This window comes from Hydra vulgaris, chromosome 04 (assembly GCF_038396675.1).
Source record: "Hydra vulgaris chromosome 04, alternate assembly HydraT2T_AEP".
In the NCBI taxonomy this organism is placed as follows: Eukaryota; Metazoa; Cnidaria; class Hydrozoa; order Anthoathecata; family Hydridae; genus Hydra; species Hydra vulgaris.
In genome coordinates this window covers 3,487,501-3,508,445 of record NC_088923.1, presented here as the reverse complement: position 1 = coordinate 3,508,445, position 20,945 = coordinate 3,487,501, and the positions used below count along the sequence as shown (strand labels likewise).

The 20,945-nt window shown below is 28.2% G+C and overlaps 1 protein-coding gene across 2 annotated transcripts in view; it reads left to right on the top strand.

The window, feature by feature from the left end:
• LOC136079519 (uncharacterized) overlaps positions 1 to 20,945 on the top strand; it is a 226,572-nt gene that overhangs the window by 146,578 nt on the left and 59,049 nt on the right. For both annotated transcript variants that reach the window (XM_065795263.1, XM_065795264.1), the window contains one exon: positions 8,427 to 8,555. In XM_065795263.1, the coding sequence (XP_065651335.1) occupies positions 8,427 to 8,555 (129 nt within the window). The remainder of the gene's footprint in view (positions 1 to 8,426; positions 8,556 to 20,945) is intronic.

Here is a 20,945-nt window from a genome sequence, read left to right as displayed (position 1 = left end):
TCTATATTTTTATATTAAATCCTCTTGATTTTTATGAATTTTTAAAGTTTTTAAATTTTATTTTTGAAGCCTTCTTTAATATTTGTATTGTTTTTTTATAGTTTTTACGTTTTTCTTATTTTTTATAATTTTTATATACTTCTTTTTTATAGTTTTTATTTACTTCTTATTTAACTGAATATCATTTGCACTTTAACTACTCCTGATTTTACTTGCATGAATATCTGAGTTATTTTCTAATTTAGTTGGTTTTGTAATTCATATACACATCTTTAAAAATTTATATTTTTGGATACATTTACCATCAAAGTGTCTGAAATTTGATTTGTCTTTATTTAATTGACCTCTTTGCTATAGTAAGCAGCACTCATATTAATATGTAATTTTCAGTTAAGTTTGTACCCTGTGATTTTTGCTTAACAAATTTTTTTTAAACAAAAATCAGGTGGTACAAACTTAACTGAATCTTAAATTTAAGCTTAAATAAGAGAATAAGAAAATATATGTTCTGTAAGTGCAATAACATAAACAACATAACAATTAAAAAAAAGCCTATTTGTTAGAAACAGATTTTATAGAATAAAAAATACTTTTAATTTTAATGTAATGTATTGTTGTTGTACATCTAAGGAATCTGCTACACGCAACAAATATTGAAGTTTTATATTTTAGGTCAAAGTTCCCCAAATATTTGTATGAAACTTTTATCTGTGACTCTCCAGGATACTGTATCTAGAAGCTTAAAAATCAGAAAATAATCGTTTTTGAAAAAAATAATTTCAAATTTTCGAAATATTTTTGTATTAAAGGGGAGTAGTGAGAGTTGTAAAGTAAAGGTTTTCTGAATAAAAAGTCAATAATTACACTTTCAAAATATGTTATAGTCAACCCAGTATTGCAGTCTATTAAGTTTTTGATTATCTTAAAATGTTAATTTTTCTAGAGAATTGCTGATGGAATCATACATATTATTTCTGTTCTGTAATGCCTTATTATATATGGTTCTAATAGTAAGGTTTCCGTATTCTTTACTCTATTTAGTGATTTCTTTATTTAATATAATAAAAAATTAATATGGTAGAATGCTGCAAATCATAATATTTGATTGGTTAATATTAATATTATTAAGTTACTGTATTAAAAATGCTTAATAAATTATCTAATAAAACAGTAAAAGCAAAGAAAAAACGAGATCATTTATTGAGTCAAAAAATTATTTCTTGCTGTTGTTTGAAGAAAAGCTTTAAATGTATTTAAGTCACGAAACTTAAAAATATTTATAAAACCTGAATATTCGATATCTGCGTTCAATTATCCAACAGGTATATTCCTTTTTATGAATAAATAATACATTTTTTAAATAAAATATACTGTCTAAAAGTAATCATTATATAAAAATTAAATTACTATATATATATATATATATATATATATATATATATATATATATATATATATATATATATATATATATATATATATATATATATATATATATATCTAACAAGAAAAAATGTAAAGCTACTAAAAGGAAATAAAGACATACCAAATATAAATAAAACTTGCTGGCAATCTCCCCAGTTATCTAGATTAGAAAGCTCTATAAATTGAAACATGCATATTTTTTTCAAAGATTAGATACATGTGTCCACATATGAGAAAAACAAAGAAGTCAGTAAGTTCAATTAGGATATGTAATGTTTGTTTAAGTGCAAACATAACTTATCCTAAGGAATTCAAAAGAATTTCAATTTACTGAAATAAAAGCGTGTACAAATCCATCTGCTAAGTTATTTAATGCTGCTGAAAAAATAAGGAAAAAGTTACTTCAAATGTTTTAAGGTCTATATAAAAAACAGAAAAATGAGAAGGGATTCCAGAGACATCTGAATACTGATAATTTGATTCAGGTAAAAGCATTTTGAGATGGAGAGATCCTGAACTTAATAATGATTTTTTTTAAATAAAACTAATATTTTGTAGGAGGCAGATCACTAAAGGTAATTTTAAATTCTTTGATCCAGAAAAAAAAAAGATTCAGATATCAAAGTTCTCACAAAAGATACTCAGTAATTAACCATTCTAGGTTCTCGCATGTTGTGACAACTTGCAAAAGACACACAGGAATTAGCAAATTTATTAGATCTTCTAAAGCTAGAAGATTGTAAATATGTTTTTGCACCAGATTTGAAACTAATTAATATTCTTCTAGGAGTTTCAGTTAATTTCAGGGATTCAAAAAAAATTTTAATGTAACTTTAAATTACAGTTTTTAAAAAAACATAAATGATTACTTTTTTTTACACAACATTTTAACAAATATAGTCTCATAGCATTAGTAAACTTATGTTTGGTGTGAAGGAGACTAATTTGTGGATTAATGAGTACATTTTTATTAATGGGTCTATGGCATCAGAGATAAAGGGATATCGGTTATTGAAGTTCAGAAAAGAAACATTGTAAGATGTAAAGGTTTACTACTATTTAATTTAAAAATTTAAAAAATCTTTTTTTAATGATAACAAAGTATTCTTTTTAAATTTGTTAATCAAATATATAAACTTTGACAAAATTTAGTAGATAAATGCCAAATTTTTTGGAAAAATTATTTCCAATTATTTCAAAATCTTTGTTTCAACAACTACCTTTTGATTTTTAACCTTCTAGATACAGTATTCTGAGTAACTGATAAAAGTTTCTCAAAAAATTTTGGGAAACTCTGACCAAAAACCTAAAACCTTTTTTTTTGATGTTTAAACAGTAAGAAGTTTTTATTTCAAAATTTTACTAATATTCATCTTCTATAAAAACATAATTGTTTTGAGTCTATTTAAGTAATATAAAATTTTTAAATAATCCAAGTTTTTTTTTTTTTTTTTCTAAATAAACATCTCGATAAAAAAATGTTTCCAAAACAAAGTATTTTTAGAAGGATTAAAAAAAGAATCTTTTGTTTTATAAACAGTATAAAATAAATTTAATACATCTTGCTTTTAAAAAAATAATTCATTAAAAAATAATAACTATTATAAAATAATTAATTTTCTTTATCAAATACTTTTAATAAAGTATTTGATAAAGAAAAAGTTATTTCAAAAGAAGAAAAAAAGCAAGCATATACCTCTGCTCTATTTGTTATCTATTTTAACAATTCAATTGAATTTTTAAATCTATATATATATTTTTTTCTCTTTGCGTATAATTTTTTCAGTCCGATTGTCAGGGGATTTGCATAACATGACTTTCTCATAAATCAATACACCGACTTAAATGAAAGTGGAAAAAAAACATTTGAATATTTTCAATCCAAACTTCCTTTTGTTAAACTTTGCAAACGAAAGTTTCACATGCCCATTTCCACTCTTGCATTAGAGACAAACAAAGTATGCAGAACCTATTCTTTTTAAATTAAGTTACCAAATATTTGACAAACTTTCAATTGTATATTTTTTTGTGGTTTGGATACCAATTTCCTTTTTAAAGAAATTGTATGATGCTTTTCAGCTAGATTTTGTGTTTTTATACATTTTTAATAATACTTATACTTAATACCTTTCATCATTAGCTAATTTTTTTTTTTTTTTTTAATTGTCTTGAAACAATTTTTTCTGACCAATAATAACCTTGAAGTATTTCTTATTCTTCAGACATTGAAGGAACTTAACTTATTTATTTTGAACTAAAAATTTTTATACTTTGTCAAAATTGTTTTTTTAACCAATCGAAAACTTTAGGTATTTTTTCTAACGCAAATAAATTTTCATCAATGGCACAATAGATGCTTGCTCTTTAGAGCAGAGCCCATTATGGTATTTGTAGAATATAGAAAGAAAAGCAACATTACCACAATGTGATAATGATTGGAGGTTACCAGCAAGGGCAGGTCCAACTATGTTTACAAGTATTTTTGCACCTTGTCTGAAAGAGAAAGGGCATCATTAGAAAATCTGCCCCAGATATGGCAACAGTATCCTATACAAGGCCGGATTTAAGATTTATAGAGATAAATAATAGAATCCGGAGTAGAAAAGTGTTGAGCTTGATAAAAAGATGCAACCTTATCAGATGCTAATTTTGCAATGGATTTAATATACGGTTTCCAAATAAGATCGGAAGTGAGAGTTAATCCTAGAAGATAAAAGGTAGACGACTCATGAAGTACATTACCGTTTATAAATGTAGGAAGATCTAAATTATTGCAATAACAATTAGCTAAAAAAAAATGAGTTTTATCTGAATAAAAGTTCACCAGCCACTGTGAGCCCATACTTTGGCATAAATGAGATCCTTTTCAAGCTCAAATGCCCTCTCCAAACAATCAGAGAGTGTAGGATTCTTATCATGACAAAAATAAATGGTAGTATCATCAGCAAACATTGTCACCTTAGGTGTGAGAACATCTGGAAGACCAATAATGTAAACTAAAAAGAGTGTAGGGTCAAGGATTTAACCTTGAGGAACTCCCAAAGTTATGGGATATGAAGAAGAGTGCTGTCAACTTTTATACTACAATTGGTAGAGAAGGATTCAATAATCTTAAAGATGTTACCAGATACATCATAAGAAGAAAGCTTATCGAGAAGGCCAGCATGCCAAACTTTATCAAAAGCTTTAGAAATGTCAAGAATGATACCCTTAACCTCTCTACCTTTATCTAATGCATGATAAAACCTATCAGTTTTTATTGTTAGCGAATCAGCTGTAGAATGAGAAGATCGAAATCTATATTGATGATCATAAAGTAAGTTAATAGATTCAAGATGAGAGATTAAGTGTTTGTTAATTAAAGATTCAAAAATCTTGCTTATGATAGGAAAAAGACTAATGGGATGGTAGTTAGACAAATCAGATCGCTCTATAGACAACAGATCTAGTATAGACAACAACTCCGGAGAACTATTTACTACTTTCTACAAGACTATAGCAGGTATGTTGTATAGACCACAAGGTGTAGAAGAGTCTAAGCACAAAATCACTTTAGATACAGAAGCTGGAGTGATACGAATGTCAAGCAATGGATCAAGCTGTTTGACGGCTCTATCAGGCAGAACACAACTAGCAAAATCAAGAGATCATATTGAATTAAAGCTCTTAGCAAACAATTCCGCTTTGTCTTTAGGTGAGTTGACAAAGACTACACCATACAAGAGAGGTTAAATAACAGATTTTTTTTTTGTCATATCCCTTCTCAAGGCCAAAAAGGATGAGGAGGCTACTTAAGGATGAGGAGGCTACTTAATAGTGGTTATAACCCTCTCTCAACTATATAACTCCGAAACACGTACCTTGATGAAAAAAGGCCGCTGTGCGGAGAAACAAGTTGAGCGCGGTACTACCAGGGACGAATGGGAATCGAACTTGGAACCTCTTGCTTATGGAGCGAGCGCTTTACCACTACACCACTACCGCATTGCCCTTATTTAGATTTTGTATAGATTAGCCCTTATTAATAATACTATCAAAAATTCTCCAGAAATAATGACAGCCTACTTTTTCTGATGAAATACGAGATTTCATGACCTGAGAATAGCGGGCTTTGGTGTTAGACAAAACTTTTTAACAATTGTTTTTAGCAATAGTAAACAGACGTCTGTTTTCTGGAGAATTGTTCTGCTAATAGATATGGAAGTAATGGTTTCAATTAAAAATTGCATCAGCACAATGTGAGGAAAACCAAGGAGAAGAGTGAGGCTTGACCTGGAATCCTTGAGAGGTAATTAAAGATTCCATGCCAACCTGAATTCACAAAGTTATGTAAGAAGTATATTTATCAAAAGGAAAACGAAAGATTTCTACCTAAGGGCTATCACAAAGAAAATCACGGAAAGAATCCTAAGTCAGGTTTAAGGTAGTTGTAAGAGTTACGATGATAGGGGGATTCAGATGATGAAGAAGAATGAGATAATAGTTTTTGAGAGTTCAAACCATTGTGAAGAAGACCAGCGTGTTAAAATTTATAAAAAACCTTTAGAAATATTAAGAGCGACAGCCTTAGCCTCTCCACATATATCTAATGCATGACAAAACCTTTCATTTATTACCATTAACAATACACCAATATAAAGACAAGATTGAAATCCATTTTGATAATAAGAAAGTAAGTTATTAGATTCAAGATGAGAGAATAAGAGTTTTTTAATTAAAGACTCAAATGCCTTACTAATGTTAACAGATAGGGAAAACAGATGCCACTCTTTAGCATGTTGAAAACCAAGACTCTGATAAGCACTTGTTAAATGGTTTTAAAAGTATAGGCCACAGATCCAGAGAATGCTTCTGTTGTTTGGACCACAAGCTGTAGAAGAGTCTATACAGTAAATCACTCTAGATGCATAAGCTGAAGTGATATGAAGGTCAGGCAATGGATTTACGTGTTTTTCAGATGTATCATGTAGGACGTGACTAATGGGATGAAGAGATGATATTTATAAGAAGTGCTAGGCAAATAATTCAGCTTTGCATTTAGGTGAGGTGATAAAACTGAACCATTCAAAGGAGGTAGAATAACAGAACTTTATTTAAGGTAGTTGTAAGAGGTACGATGATAGGGCAATTCTGATGATGAAGAAAAATGAGATAATAGTTGCAGAGAGATCAAACCATGATCAGAAAGACATAAAGGTGAACTTTGAGAAACTGATCACTTACAAGGATCAGAAACAAGACATAATTCAAGTAGAGGATGTAAATGATTTAGATTTTCTTGAAAGCAATTTTGAAAGTTCACTGTTTATGTTAAAGATTAGGAAAGATAAAAGTTGTGGGCTTTAACGTCTGCAGAGTCACTGACACTAGAGCCAAGCCATTCAGTTCGATGAGCATTGAAGTCATTAACAACAACAATATTGGCTGAAGGATAAAGAGAAAAGGCTTGGTCAATTTGATTAGAAATAAATTCAAAAAGATTACAGTCTTAATATGAAGGAAAGCAAATTGAGATGAAGGAGAGCAATTTAGAACAAATAAGGCAATAGAGTGAAGTGAAAAGGAAAGCACATAAAAGAGTAGTATGTGGACCCACTTTTGCGACAAATGGGTGAATTCTTATGAATGTAGATGCTTAGAACAAGCGTCTGACTATTGGAGTCTTCACAAATTAAAGGAGAGATAACCATCAACACTAAGGTCACAAGATGAGACAGTCAAGCTCAAATTAGTTTCACAACAAGCAAGTAGATCTGGTGCAAGAGTTAAGACTCAACAAAAGAAAAATTACTTTGAAGAACACAAATATTAGTTAATGATAGATTTAGAGAACTTAGTGATGGCGATGGTTTTTTGTGTTTTTTGGTTTTTGGTACTTTAGTCATTTTTGAATTTGTTAAAGAACTTGAATCAAAGCACAGATAGTGCTCAGTTCACTATTTAATAGTCCAAGCCTTCGACTATTAAATAGTAAACTGGTTACTATTTTTCATCATTAGGAGATAATAGATGAGTTGCCTAAAAACAGAGACACAAGCAAAACCCGTTCATTAAGTCAAGAAGATCCAGCATTCAACATCCTAACCTGGAAACAATATATTATAAATACATCTATGCCATTCTATTAGATGAACAAGGGGCAAAAGGCTAGTCAATAGATAAAATCTGTTTACACCTTTAATCTTTGCCTAAGAGAGGTTTTACAAGACAGTAGCCGGATGCACTTAACATCTGCCCAAGATGACTATTTTTATTGAGACACCATCTCTAGCCTTTACACAACCAAGAGCCTTAGGGTGAAGGTGTTTTAAGTCGGAGTTGGCTTCTAGGTTTTGCCTTAAGTAGTGTTTTCTTCAACATGAAACAAGTTACATTTTACCAGCAGCAGAATAACCTGACCTTTCCAATAGCAGAATAACCCAACCTAACTAGTGTATATAAATAAAGACTCCAGTTTTCACATAACACATACTAATTATTGGTGTCTGTCAAATACTTAACCATAACTGGAAGTATATAGTTAGATATTGCATCAGGTATAAGCCTAATATCTATCATAAGCATACAACATGGTAGCAATTGCTGAACTAGTTGCTGTTTTACAGTTGTATTTATTATTATGATTCCATTTATTATTAAACATTTTGACCAGATTTGATTTTGAGTTATGAAAGTGTGATTTTTTTTTAAAATAAACTGTCCATTGATTGTTGACTTAATGTTATTTTAAGTGCTGATATGTTTCAGTATTATTGAATTCATTAAAATGCTACCTATTTTATTTAATGTTTAAAACTTTTACAATTAATACAAATGTATATAAACATACATTAATACATTTACATTAATAATATACAAATGTATATAAACATTCATTAATACATTTACATTAATAATATGCAAATGTGTATAAACATACATAAACATACATTAATAATTTTACATTAATACAAATGTATATAAACATAAATATAATATAGCATTGGTTATTTTGTTTAAAGATTTTAATGAGTGCAATAGCTCAAATCCATGTTCTTGGAATAACAGCTTATGTGAAAATACAAACGGAAGTTACATATGTTTATGCAAATATGGTTGGCTTTTAGGGAAAGATAATGCAAGCTGTGTAGGTAAGTTTTTAAAAAAGATTAAGATTATTCATTGATAAGATTTTATCACTTAAAGAATTCTTTATTGTTTTTTTATTTATTTTTATTGTTTTTAACAAGAGATAAAGATTATTTATGATTAAGCTATGTTTTATAACATTTAATTTAAATGATTACACATTTTATATCATTTTAAGATAGCTACGTTTTTATATAATTTTTTTGGTATAAACATCTGCAAACCAATCTTGATCTTGAATCTTGGGTAATTTTAAAAAGTAAATTTTAAAAACATTTTATAGTTGTAATTTTATGAATTAAGTTTTTTTTTTCAAGAAATTATGTATTTATATAATAAGAAATAAATATTTATTTTGCAAACAATAAATATTTATTTTACAAAAACATATTTACTTTACAAATGATTCATTCAAAAAAAGGATAAAACTATAAAAAGGTTTTTACTAATTTATGAGCGCATGGTTTCACCATTGTTTTCAATCATGGTAGATGTGTGTATATATATATATATATATATATATATATATATATATATATATATATATATATATATATATATATATTTATATATATATATATATATATATATATATATATATATATATATATATATATATATATATATATATATATATATATATATATATATATATATATATTTATATATATATATATATATATGTATATATATATATATATATATATATATATATATATATATATATATATATCTGTGTGTGTGTATATGTTATATAAAGGTGTTGTTAAGAAATAAGAAATGTGGATTTTTAAAGAAGACCATCAGATCATCTCGCATAGAGCTGCTGTTGATAAAACTAGAACTTTTTTATAAAAAATTTAAATTTTTTTTTTTTGTTATGTGAAAGGGGCCAAATATTGATGCATTTATGCTTCTGCCAACAAAAATGCCAAACCACTGCTAAAAGATGATTTATCTCCAAAAGTATCATACATACATTTATTTGACTATAAACATATATCTCTACATATGCATCCACTCTTGTTTTATAATTGATTTTTTATATATATACATTTTTGTTTATCTCAATGCTATTGTTATTATTATTTTATACTTAATTTTATTATAAAATTAAGTTTAATACTAATGTATATAGAGTATGTACCATATTTATAATTTAACTAAATGTTAAACATGGTAAAAAATAAAATTCTACTTTATAAATAGATAAAAAAAAAAAAAAGGACAGCAGGTCACCTGGTCTTTAAATTACAAAATTACATTTAATTTTTACATTGCAAAATTAAGTTTAATATAAAAATAAAAAATTAAAATAAATCTAGTAAACAATAAAAGTCTACTAATATAAATAAAATAAAATGCAGACTTTCTCAGAAGACTCCCTGATCTTTACATTCATTATGGCTGAAAAATAAAACTGTATGAAAAAAAACAAACAATTATTTAATAACATTAATAACAATAATAGTCAATCGCAGTGCAACTTTTAACAAAACTCAAATAGTGGTAAATAAATATAGTTTCTCACATTTCAAATTTATATTGTATACAAATAAAATATTTTTGGGCATGATAAAATTGTATAACTTAAAATATATTAGTATATTTTCAATTGAATAAGTATATTTTCCATTGAAAAAGTTACTATTTTTAGTTTACTTTTGAACAATTAATTAACCATTAAAAAGCTCCATGAAAGGAAATGCAAAATTTTCCAAAGTTTGTTAAGAAAATTTGGTTGTTTTATGAAGTTTTCAGTTCATTAAAAATACTTTTATCTTTATTTTAAAGAATGTAAATCAAGAAAAGAAGCTGGATATAAGTGTATTTTACATTTAAACAAATAACACTAAAAACATTTAATATAAACAATATTCATGTCAAGTAAGAAAGTGAAACTATTTTTGAAATTTATAAGATGTGCAATATGCTTCAGTTGACATTATAGTGGCTTCAATTTACTTTTGTGGATATTACATCAAACAATACGGTGGTAGGTCTTTGCAAATGGCAGTCACGTTTTTTTAACGGTAAAATAGAAAAAGAAAAGAAAAGTTAAATATAAGTAATAAAGATAAAACCAAATTATAATAACAAGTAAATAATTATTTATTTTGTATTCATAAATAATTCGTTAACAATCTAAAAAATCATCTTTAAACGAACGCTCATAAAAAGTAATACAAAATGAAGGAAAGAAAAAAAGAACTTTGAATTTAAAAAAAAAAGGACACTTAAAAAACACTTAAATAAAGATAAAAAAAAGAAATTAAAAGAAAACAAAAGAATGAAAGTGAAGTAAACAAATAAAGTAAAAATAAAAATTAAAAAGTAAAGAAAAGAAAAAAAAAGAAGAATTAAGTAAACTAAGAAAAAAGAAAGAAGAAAGAAGAAAAAGTAATAGTAGAACTAGAAGATTGTAGTGAAATTTAAGAAGAATTTAGTTTGTTTATTTTATAATACGCTTTTAATTTAATGTAATTATTCTTATTTTATTTTATTTTTTTTTTTTTCTAGCTTTGTTTTGTTTATTTTTCATTAATTTTTTCTTTTTTCAGTTGTTATTATTATTATTACTATTATTATATATCTATATAGTTTGTTAACTTAGTTAATTTTATTTATTAACTTATAGTACTAAGTATAAACTTAATAATTTATTATTATATATTTTCACTTAATTTAACTAGAATATTTTACTTATAATCATTCATAATTTTTTATTATTTTAATATATTCTATTATATACTTTTAACTTATAATTTAACTAATTATTACCTATTTTTAATATATATTTACATTATTCTTCCCTAACTTTATAATTAATATTTTTTTAACTATTTATTCTAATAGTTAAATAAATATTGTTTTTATTTCATTATTTTAATAATTGAATTATATTTATATTATTAGTAAATACCATTATTATTTTTCATATTTTTGGTTATATTACTATTTGTTTCACTTCATTCAATCATTTCATTTTATAAACTACTTAAATATCTACTCACTGCAAAGATTGTTTCAATTAAATTAATACAAGCCATCAGTACCTTCAATGTAATCATTGTCTAAACCTTTTTCATAAATAATGCTGTCATCTGAATGATAGGGATTTTAGGATATTGGAAAGCTCTAAAACATCTTGGTTCTGTATTTCATGTAGAAAATATATTTTTCCATTTAGTTCTTTATCTGATAAGGAGCTGCGTCTGCAAACAGTAAATGATAAAGTGATTCATATTAATGAACTCTCAAACAACATATCATCTTTTTCAAACCCCAAAGAGTCTAATCTTTAAAATGAACTTAATGACTTCATTTCCCATCAACTTGATAACAACAATGACAATGACGTAAACCTCAAAGAAAACCCTATTAGTTGTAAATATATGGACATAGAATGTCTCAAGTCTGCCGACATAGACAAAAATAATTTTTCTCTTTTTCTTTTAAATATTGCTTCTCTTATTAAAAATTTTGACGAATTAAACTCACTTTTATCTCTTTTTAACCATGAATTTAGTATTATTGGCATAACTGAAACTAAACTAAAAAATGACATCCTTCTAACTATCCCTTTTAATTTTACCGGTTATGTTAATGAACACACATCCAACAAAATCTTATTTTGGAGGAGCTTTACTTTATATAACTAGTACATTAATTTACAAACCTTTAAACAATCTTAATATGCTTAAACCAAAGTTTTTAGAATCTGTGTTTGTGGAAATCCCCTTTCCTAAAAAATCGAACATCATTATTGGCTATATTTATCGTCATCCTAATATGGATATTTCAGAATTTATTAAATTACATTTAATTCCACTTTTTGAAAAGCTATCTATGGAAAAAAACAAAACTATTTTTTAATGGACAATTTTAATGTCGACCTTTTATTAGCAAACTCTGATAATTTTGTCTCTAAATTTTTAGACACCTTTGGTTTAAATAATTTTTTCCCTTTATTTCATCGTCAACAAGAATCACAAATCACTCCAAATTTCTAATTGATAATATATTTTCTACTGCAACTTCTACAAAAACTTTTGCCGGTAAATTTACTTTTAAGGTATCAGATAATTTACCTTAATTTTTAATACATCCATTTTAAAGAACCAATAATAATCCTTGTAAAAGCTGCATTTTTAATCGGAATTTAAAAAAAATAAATTACAAGAAGTTATGTAGTGGTTTCTTAAAAATTAGCTGGACTAATGTAATCAATGCTGACAAAGGTAATACTAAAAAGTCAAGTGAAGAGTTTTTCACAAGTTTCAATTCTCTTTTAGAAAAACATGCACCATTAAAAAAATGTAGCAATTGCTGCTTATCAATGGGTCTGACACCTTGGATAACATGAGGAATCTTGACCTCAATTAAAATACCAAATAAAATATTTAACAAATTTCTTAAAACAAAGGATGATCCTAATAACAAACTCAATCTAGAAAAATCTTATAAAACGTATAGAAACTTACTTGTTACTCTCATCCGTCGTAGTATAAAAAACCATTACTCTAAGTTCTTCTCTGATAATGCTAAAAATTTGAAATATACAGGGGATGGAATCTTTTAAACATTAGTTTGAGAGTTAACTCATATCCTTCCTGCTTATCTTCTAACAACTCCATGATTTATGACCCGGTTGAAATTTTGGCATCCTTTAATTCATTCTTTGTTTCAGTTATGGAAGAATTACAGAAAAAGATACACTCATCCAATACTGACTTTAATAAATATCATAAAAATCCTAATCTTAAATCAATATTCATAAAACCTACAGACAAAAACGAAGTATTATCTATTATTCATTCTCTTAATGACAGCATGGCTTCCGGACCTAACAGCATTCCAATACCTATTTTTAAAGCTCTTACAAATGATATATTTCCTGTTCTTTCTGAACTATTTAATCTGTGATTCATCACCAGTGTATTCCCTGATATCTTAAAAACTGCTTCTGTTATCCCAATTCATAAAAAAGACTCAAAACTTGAATATAATAACTACAGAACAATTTCATTATTATCAAATGTCAACAAACTTTTACAAAAAATTATGTATTCTCGTATATACAACTTTTTGAATAATTCTGCTTGTTTTCATATTCGATAGTTTGGGCTTTGCTCAAATCACTCCACTTCTCATGCTCTTTTTAGTTTTACTGAACTGACTCGTGGTACAATTGACAGTGGTTCCATTGCTTGTGGTGTGTTCATAGATCTTCAAAAAGCTTTTAGTACAGTTGATCACAACATTCTAATAAAAATGTTAAACTACTACGAAATATGCGGTATTGCTAATCATTGGTTTTCTTAATATATTAGGGATTGCGCTCAGTTTGTTTCAATTAATGGATTTGAATCCACATATAAAGTTATTAAATATGGGGTTCCACATGGTTCCATTCTTGGACTATTATTATTTTTATTATATATAAATGATTTATCTTGTTCATTAAAAAATTTATTTACTATAAAGGTAAACCATTATGCTGATGATATAAATCTTTTATATATCAACAAATCTAGAGATGGCGTCTCGATATAGACTAGAGATGGTGTCTCGATATCGACTAGAGATAGTGTCTCCATAAAAATATTCATCTTGGGCAGATGTTAAATGCACTCGGCTACTGTCTCGATATAAACTAGAGATGGTGTCTTGATATAGACTATCAATATAGACTAGAGAGAGAGATAGAGATAGAGATATAGACCAGAGATAGAGATAGACTAGAGATAGAGATATAGACTAGAGATAGAGATAGACTAGATATAGACTAGAAATAGACTACCGATAAAGATAGAGATTGACTAGATATAGACTAGAGATAGAGATAGAATAGAGATAGAGATAGAGATCGATATAGACTCGATATAGACTAGAGATACTGTCTCGATATAGACTAGAGATGGTGTCTCGATAAAAATACTCATCTTAGGCAGATGTTAAATGCAATTGGCTACTGTCTTGTAGAAAGCCTCCTAGGCAAAGACTTAAGGGGTAAACAGATTCTATCTGTTGACCAGCCTCGCACCCCTTCTTCATCTATTAGGCTGGCACAGATGTATTTTTAATACACTGTTTCCAGTTTAGGATGTTGAATGCTGGATCTTCTTGACTCAATGCATGAGTTTTGCTTGTGTCTCTGTTTTTATGACTTGGCAACTCATTCTATTATCTCCTAATGAGGATACAGCTCTAAAACTCAGTTTTATGGTTCTGAGGCCTGCTGGTAGTCAGGTTTCCCAAACTCTGTGGTAGCTCTCGGAGAGGCTGATTCCATAAACAGCTGAAAAAAATCAAAGTATTAACAGTGCCATGTTGCGCATCGATGGTGTCCCTGTTTGTACTTTTGGTGTGAATTGCGGAGGCCACATTTGGAGCCCTTTGTTATGTTAGGGTTTATTAGTAGTAATGCGGCAATTGCTTGGACTATTAAACAATGTACTGAGTACTATCTATGCTGTGAGTCAAGCTCTTCAACAAATTTAAAAATGAATATAGTACCAAAAACTATAAAACACAAAAAACCATCATCATCATCATCAAGTTTTCTAAACCTATCATTCACTAATATTCGTGGTCTTCGAAGTAACTTTTCTTCTGTTGACTCTTATCTCTTGCAAAGTTCACCAGACCTACTTGCTCTTTGTGAGACTAATTTGAGTTCGGCTGTCTCATCTTGTGATCTTAGTGTTGATGGTTATCTTCCTCTAATTCGTAAAGACTCCAATAGTCACATGCTTAGCCTCGGCATTTACATTCGTAAGAATTCACCCATTTGTCGTGAAACTAGGTTTGAATCCACCGACTATTCTTTCATGTGCTTTTGTTTAGCACCACTTCACTCTATTGCCTTTCTCTTTGTTCTATATCCCTCTCCTTCATCTCAAGACTGCACTCTTTTTAACGTTATTTCTGATCATATTGACCAAGCCCTCTCTCTTAATCCATCAGCTAATATAGTTGTTGTTGGTGACTTTAATGCTCACCACTCTGAATGGCTTGGCTCTAGTGTCAGTGACTCTGCAGGCATTAAAGCCCACAACTTTTGCCTTTCTCAATCCCTAACTCAAATAGTCAACTTTCCAACTCGCTTTCCTGACAACCCAAATCATCTACCTTCTCTACTCGACTTATGTCTTGTTTCTGATCCTAGTCAGTGCTCAGTTTCTCCACCTTCACCCTTACGTTCTTCTGATCACAGTTTGATCTCTCTAAAACTAATATCTCATTCTTCTTCATTGCCTGAATCACCCTATTATTGAACCTCTTGCAACTATAGTAAAGCTGACTGGGAGTCTTTCCGTTATTTTCTTCGTGATGGCCTTTGGGTAGAAATCTTTCGTCTTCCTGTCAACAAATGTGCTTCGTACATAACTTCGTTGATTCAGGCTGGCATGGAATCTTTTATTCCCTTTCGACGATTCCAGGTCAAATCTCACTCTTCTCCATGGTTTTCCTCACACTGTGCTGCTGCAATTGCCAATCAAAACCGTTACTTCCATATTTATCAGCAAAACAATTCTCCTGAAAACAGACGTCTGTTTATTACTGCTAGAAACAATTGTAAAAAAGTTTTGTCTAAGGCCAAAACCCGCTTTTATCAGGTCATGAAATCTCGTATCTCATCTCAAAAATTAGGCTCTCGTGACTTCTGGAGAATCTTTAATAATATCAATAATAAGGGCAAATCTATAATTCCACCTCTCTTGTATGGTTTAGACTTTGTCACCTCACCAAAAGACAAAGCTGAATTGTTTGATAAACACTTTTCATCAATATCATCGCATGATTCCACTAGTTGCGTTCTACCTGATATTGCCAACAAACAGGTTGATCCATTGCTTGACATTCGTATCACTCCAGCTTCTGTATCTAAAGTGATTTCCTGCCTAGACTCTTCTACAGCTTGTGGCCCGGACAACATACCTGCTATTGTCTTGCAGAAGTGTTCTCCGGAGCTGTCATCTATACTCTAAAAACAATTCAACAAGTGCTTATCAGAGTCTTGTTTTCCAGCCTGCTGGAAAGCGGCATCTGTTATCCCTATTTTCACAAATTCTGGAGAGCGATCTGATTCGTCTAACTACCGTCCCATAAGTCTTCTTCCTATCATAAGCAAGGTTTTTAAATCTTTAATTAACAAGCACTTAATTTCTTATCTTAAATCTAATAACTTACTTTCTGACCATCAATATGGATTTCAATCTTCTCGTTTTACAGCTGATTTGCTAACAGTAAGAACTGATAGGTTTTATCGTGCATTAGATGAAGGTGGAGAGGTTAAGGCCATCATTCTTGACTTTTCAAAAACTTTTGATAAAGTTTGGCATGCTGGTCTTCTCCATAAGCTTTCTTCTTATGCTGTATCTGGCAACATTTTTAAGATCATTGAATCTTTTCTTTTTAATCGTAGCATAAAATTTGTCCTCGATGGACAACCTTCTTCTTCTTATTCTGTAACTTCAGGGGTTCCTCAAGGTTCTATCCTTGGCCCTATACTCTTTTTAATTTACACGATTTTAATTAATGATCCTCCAGATATTCTCACATCTAAGGTGGCATTGTTTGCTGATGATACTACCATTTATTCTTGTCGTGATAAGAAACCAACACCTTCTGATTGCTTGGAGGGAGCATTTGAGCTTGAAAAAGATCTCACTTCTGCTACAGCATTGGGCTCGCAGTGGGTGGTGAACTTTAATTCAGATAAAACTCAATTTTTTTCAGCCAATCGTTATCGCAATAATTTAGATCTTCCTATATTTATGAACGGTGATGTACTCGATGAGTCATCTACTCTTCATCTTCTAGGATTAACTCTTACTTCCAATCTTTCTTGGAAACCATATATCAAATCAGTTGTAAAATTATTATCTGCTAAGGTTACATCTCTTTATCGAGCTTGTCACTTTCTTACTTCGGATTCTATTCTCTATCTCTATAAATCTTTAATCCGGCCTTGTATGGAATATTGTTGCCTTATCTGGGGTGGATCTTCTAATGATGCCCTTTCTCTTTTAAACAAGGTGCAAAAACGCATTGTAAACATAGTTGGACCTGCTCTTGCAGCCAACCTATAACCATTATCACATCGTCGTAATGTTGCTTCTCTTTCTATTTTCTACAAATACTATAATGGGCACTGCTCTAAAGAGCTAGCGTCTCTTGTGCCATCTACCAAAATTCCTTCTCATGTTACTCGTCATTTAATTAAGTGTCATCTTTTTTCTGTGACTGTTCCTAAGTGCTCCAAAAACGCTTATTCGTCTAGTTTTTTTCCTCGAACATCAGTTCTTTAGAAATCGCTTCCTACATCTTGCTTTCCTGATTCATATAATTTACAATCTTTTAAGTCGTTCGTCAATCGTTATCTTGCTCTACAATCTTCATCTTTACTTTCAGTAACTTCTAACTTTAATTAGTGGCTGCTTGCAGCCTTGTTGAAAGCGAAGATGTTTAAAAAAAAAAAAATCACTTTCTACTCTTTGTAAAAAAGCTATTTAGATCTTCATTGCTTATGTAAATGGTTAAATAGTAATTGTATTTCATTAAATGTCAATAAAACTGAATACATTATTTTTCATTCCCCTCAAAAAACTATTGATAATATTAAAATTAAAATTAACGAAGAAAAACTTTTTCCGTCAAAATGTATAAATTATCTTGGATTATATCTTGACTAAAAACATAGTATAATCAACTGTATCATCTTAAAAAAAAACTGACACGAGCTAACAGTATGCTTTCTCTAATTCGTTACTATGTTCCTATCCAAACTCTTTGAATGATTTATTCTTCTTTATTCTCTTCTCACCTTTGCTATTGTTTTATTTTTTGGAGTCAAAAAAGTACTTTTTACTTAATGGCATTGCTAGTTTACAACTCGCATCTATTAGAAAATGACATTTTCACCAATGAGATCTGATATCCAAAAAAAATTTTCTGAACTAAAAATCCTAAAACTCCTCAATCTTGTAAAGTTTTACAATTGTCTTTTTGTGTTTGACTTTCTCCAAAATAAACTACCAAATTCTTTTTTAAATTTTTTTATTAAAACAAATGAAATTCACAATCATCACACCAGGAATACAGAAAATAGTAAGCAATACTCTTCTTTTTTCAACACAATTAAATATGTTAAGTTTTCCATAAAACAAAAATGTATTACCCAATGGAACCAGTGCATTTATGCATTAATAAAAAAGTTTAAAAAAAATATCCCCTTGTTACGAATTATTTACTGCTCAACAGAATTCAATTTAAAAGTATATTGTTAGACTGTATTTCCATTAAAGAAGTTATATATAAAGTTGTCTTTTATATATAATTTCTTTAATGAACAAGTCGTTTGATTTTTGCATTATTTATTATTTATCTATATTATATTTTTTTATTATTGTGTTATTGTTGCTACATTTTATGTTATTATTATATTTAGTTATTATCAATGATATGTACATACAATTTATATTGCATTATAATTATTCTTCATACTATTGGAACTTTATTATTATTATTATTATTATTATTATTATTATTATTATTATTATTATTTTGTATTAATACTATAATTATTACATATATCATTATTATTTGTTTAACAATCTTTTCTTTTTTTTTCTCTCCTTTTACATTTTTTGTGCTTTTTAGGTGTCACTCCATTGACTAGTTTGGTGCTATATGAGTGACACCTAACCAAATACTACTAATTTACAATGAGCATTTGTAAATTTTTATTGATATGATTGAATTAAAAGAAAATATAAATATATATATTTATATATATCTATATATATATATATATATATATATATATATATATATATATATATATATATATATATATATATATATATATATATATATATATATATATATATATATATATATATATATGTATATATATAGATAGATAGATAGATATATAGGAGAGACAGGTTTTAAACAGATATTCATTAACTTAGTTATAATTTTCTTTTATACACTATTATTATATTATATCACTAATATATATATATATATATATATATATATATATATATATATATATATATATATATATATATATATATATATATATATATATATATATATATATATATATATATATATATATCAGCGACACTGATATTATTATTCAAGTTTTTGAACAGTAATTCATGGTAAATAATTTCGAAAGCCTTAGATGAGTCTATAAAGATTACTAAAGTAATGTCTGATTTTTCAAATAAATCAGCTACACATTAAATAAGAATAATTATTGCAGTACAGTAGACGTATATCATTTGAAACTGTAATGATTCTTTTAAAATATATCATCAACAGTAATTAACTTGTTTCTCTGCGCAGCAGCCTTGTTTGTTAAGGTTTGTATTTCAGTGTTATAGAGTTAAGGGAGAGTTGTAATCACAATTAAGTAGAATTCTTTTCTGTAGTGGCTTTCTTAGCCTTTAGAATGTGAGTTAACATAAAAAGTTTTATAATGTTCGTTGGATGGTTGGAATCAGCATGTTTGTAATTAAGGGTATATTCTGATTTACTCTAAGGTTGAATTGTCTAAATTTCAAAAAGAAAAAGGTTAGATCAAGATAATTTATGATTTTTAGATTGCAATTTTTATTTAGGTTTGTGAACTTCAAAATTTATAAGGTAAAATTCAGTTTTTTTCAACTAGTTATTTTCTTATATTTATGAATTTAGGATCCTTTTTTTTATCTTTATAAATCTCAAATCCATCCTTCTTTGGAATACTGATCCCATATCTGGGGATGATCTTCCAATGATTCTTTTTCTCTTTTAAACAAGGTGCAAAAACGCATTGTAAACACAGTAGGGCCTGCTTTTGCCGCCAACCTCCAACCATTATCACATTGTTTTAATGTTGCTTCTCTTTTTCTTTTCTATAATTATATAATGGATGCTGCTTCAAAGAGCTAGTGTCTCTTGTGTCAACTACAAAAGTTCATGCTCATGTTACTCGTCATTCAATTAAGTCTCATCTTTTTACTGTGACTGTTCCTAAGTGCTCCAAAAATTCTTAATCATCTAGTTTTTTTCCTCAAACATCAGTGCTTTGGAATTCGATTTCTTCATCCTGTTTTCCTGATTTACATAATTTCCAACTATTAAGTTATCTGTTAATCTTTATCATACTCTATAAATTTCAGTTCAGTTGCTTACAGCCTTGTTCGTTGCAGTTGCTTACAGCCTTGTTCATTGCAGTTGCTTACAGTTTTGTTCATTGCAGTTGCTTACAGGCTTGTTGGAAGTGAAAGTATGAGAAAAAAAAATAAATAAGGTTATGGTTTTTAAAAATTTGCACAATGTTTTTTATAATTTATTTATTTGTTGTTCATGAAAAAAAATGAAAAAAC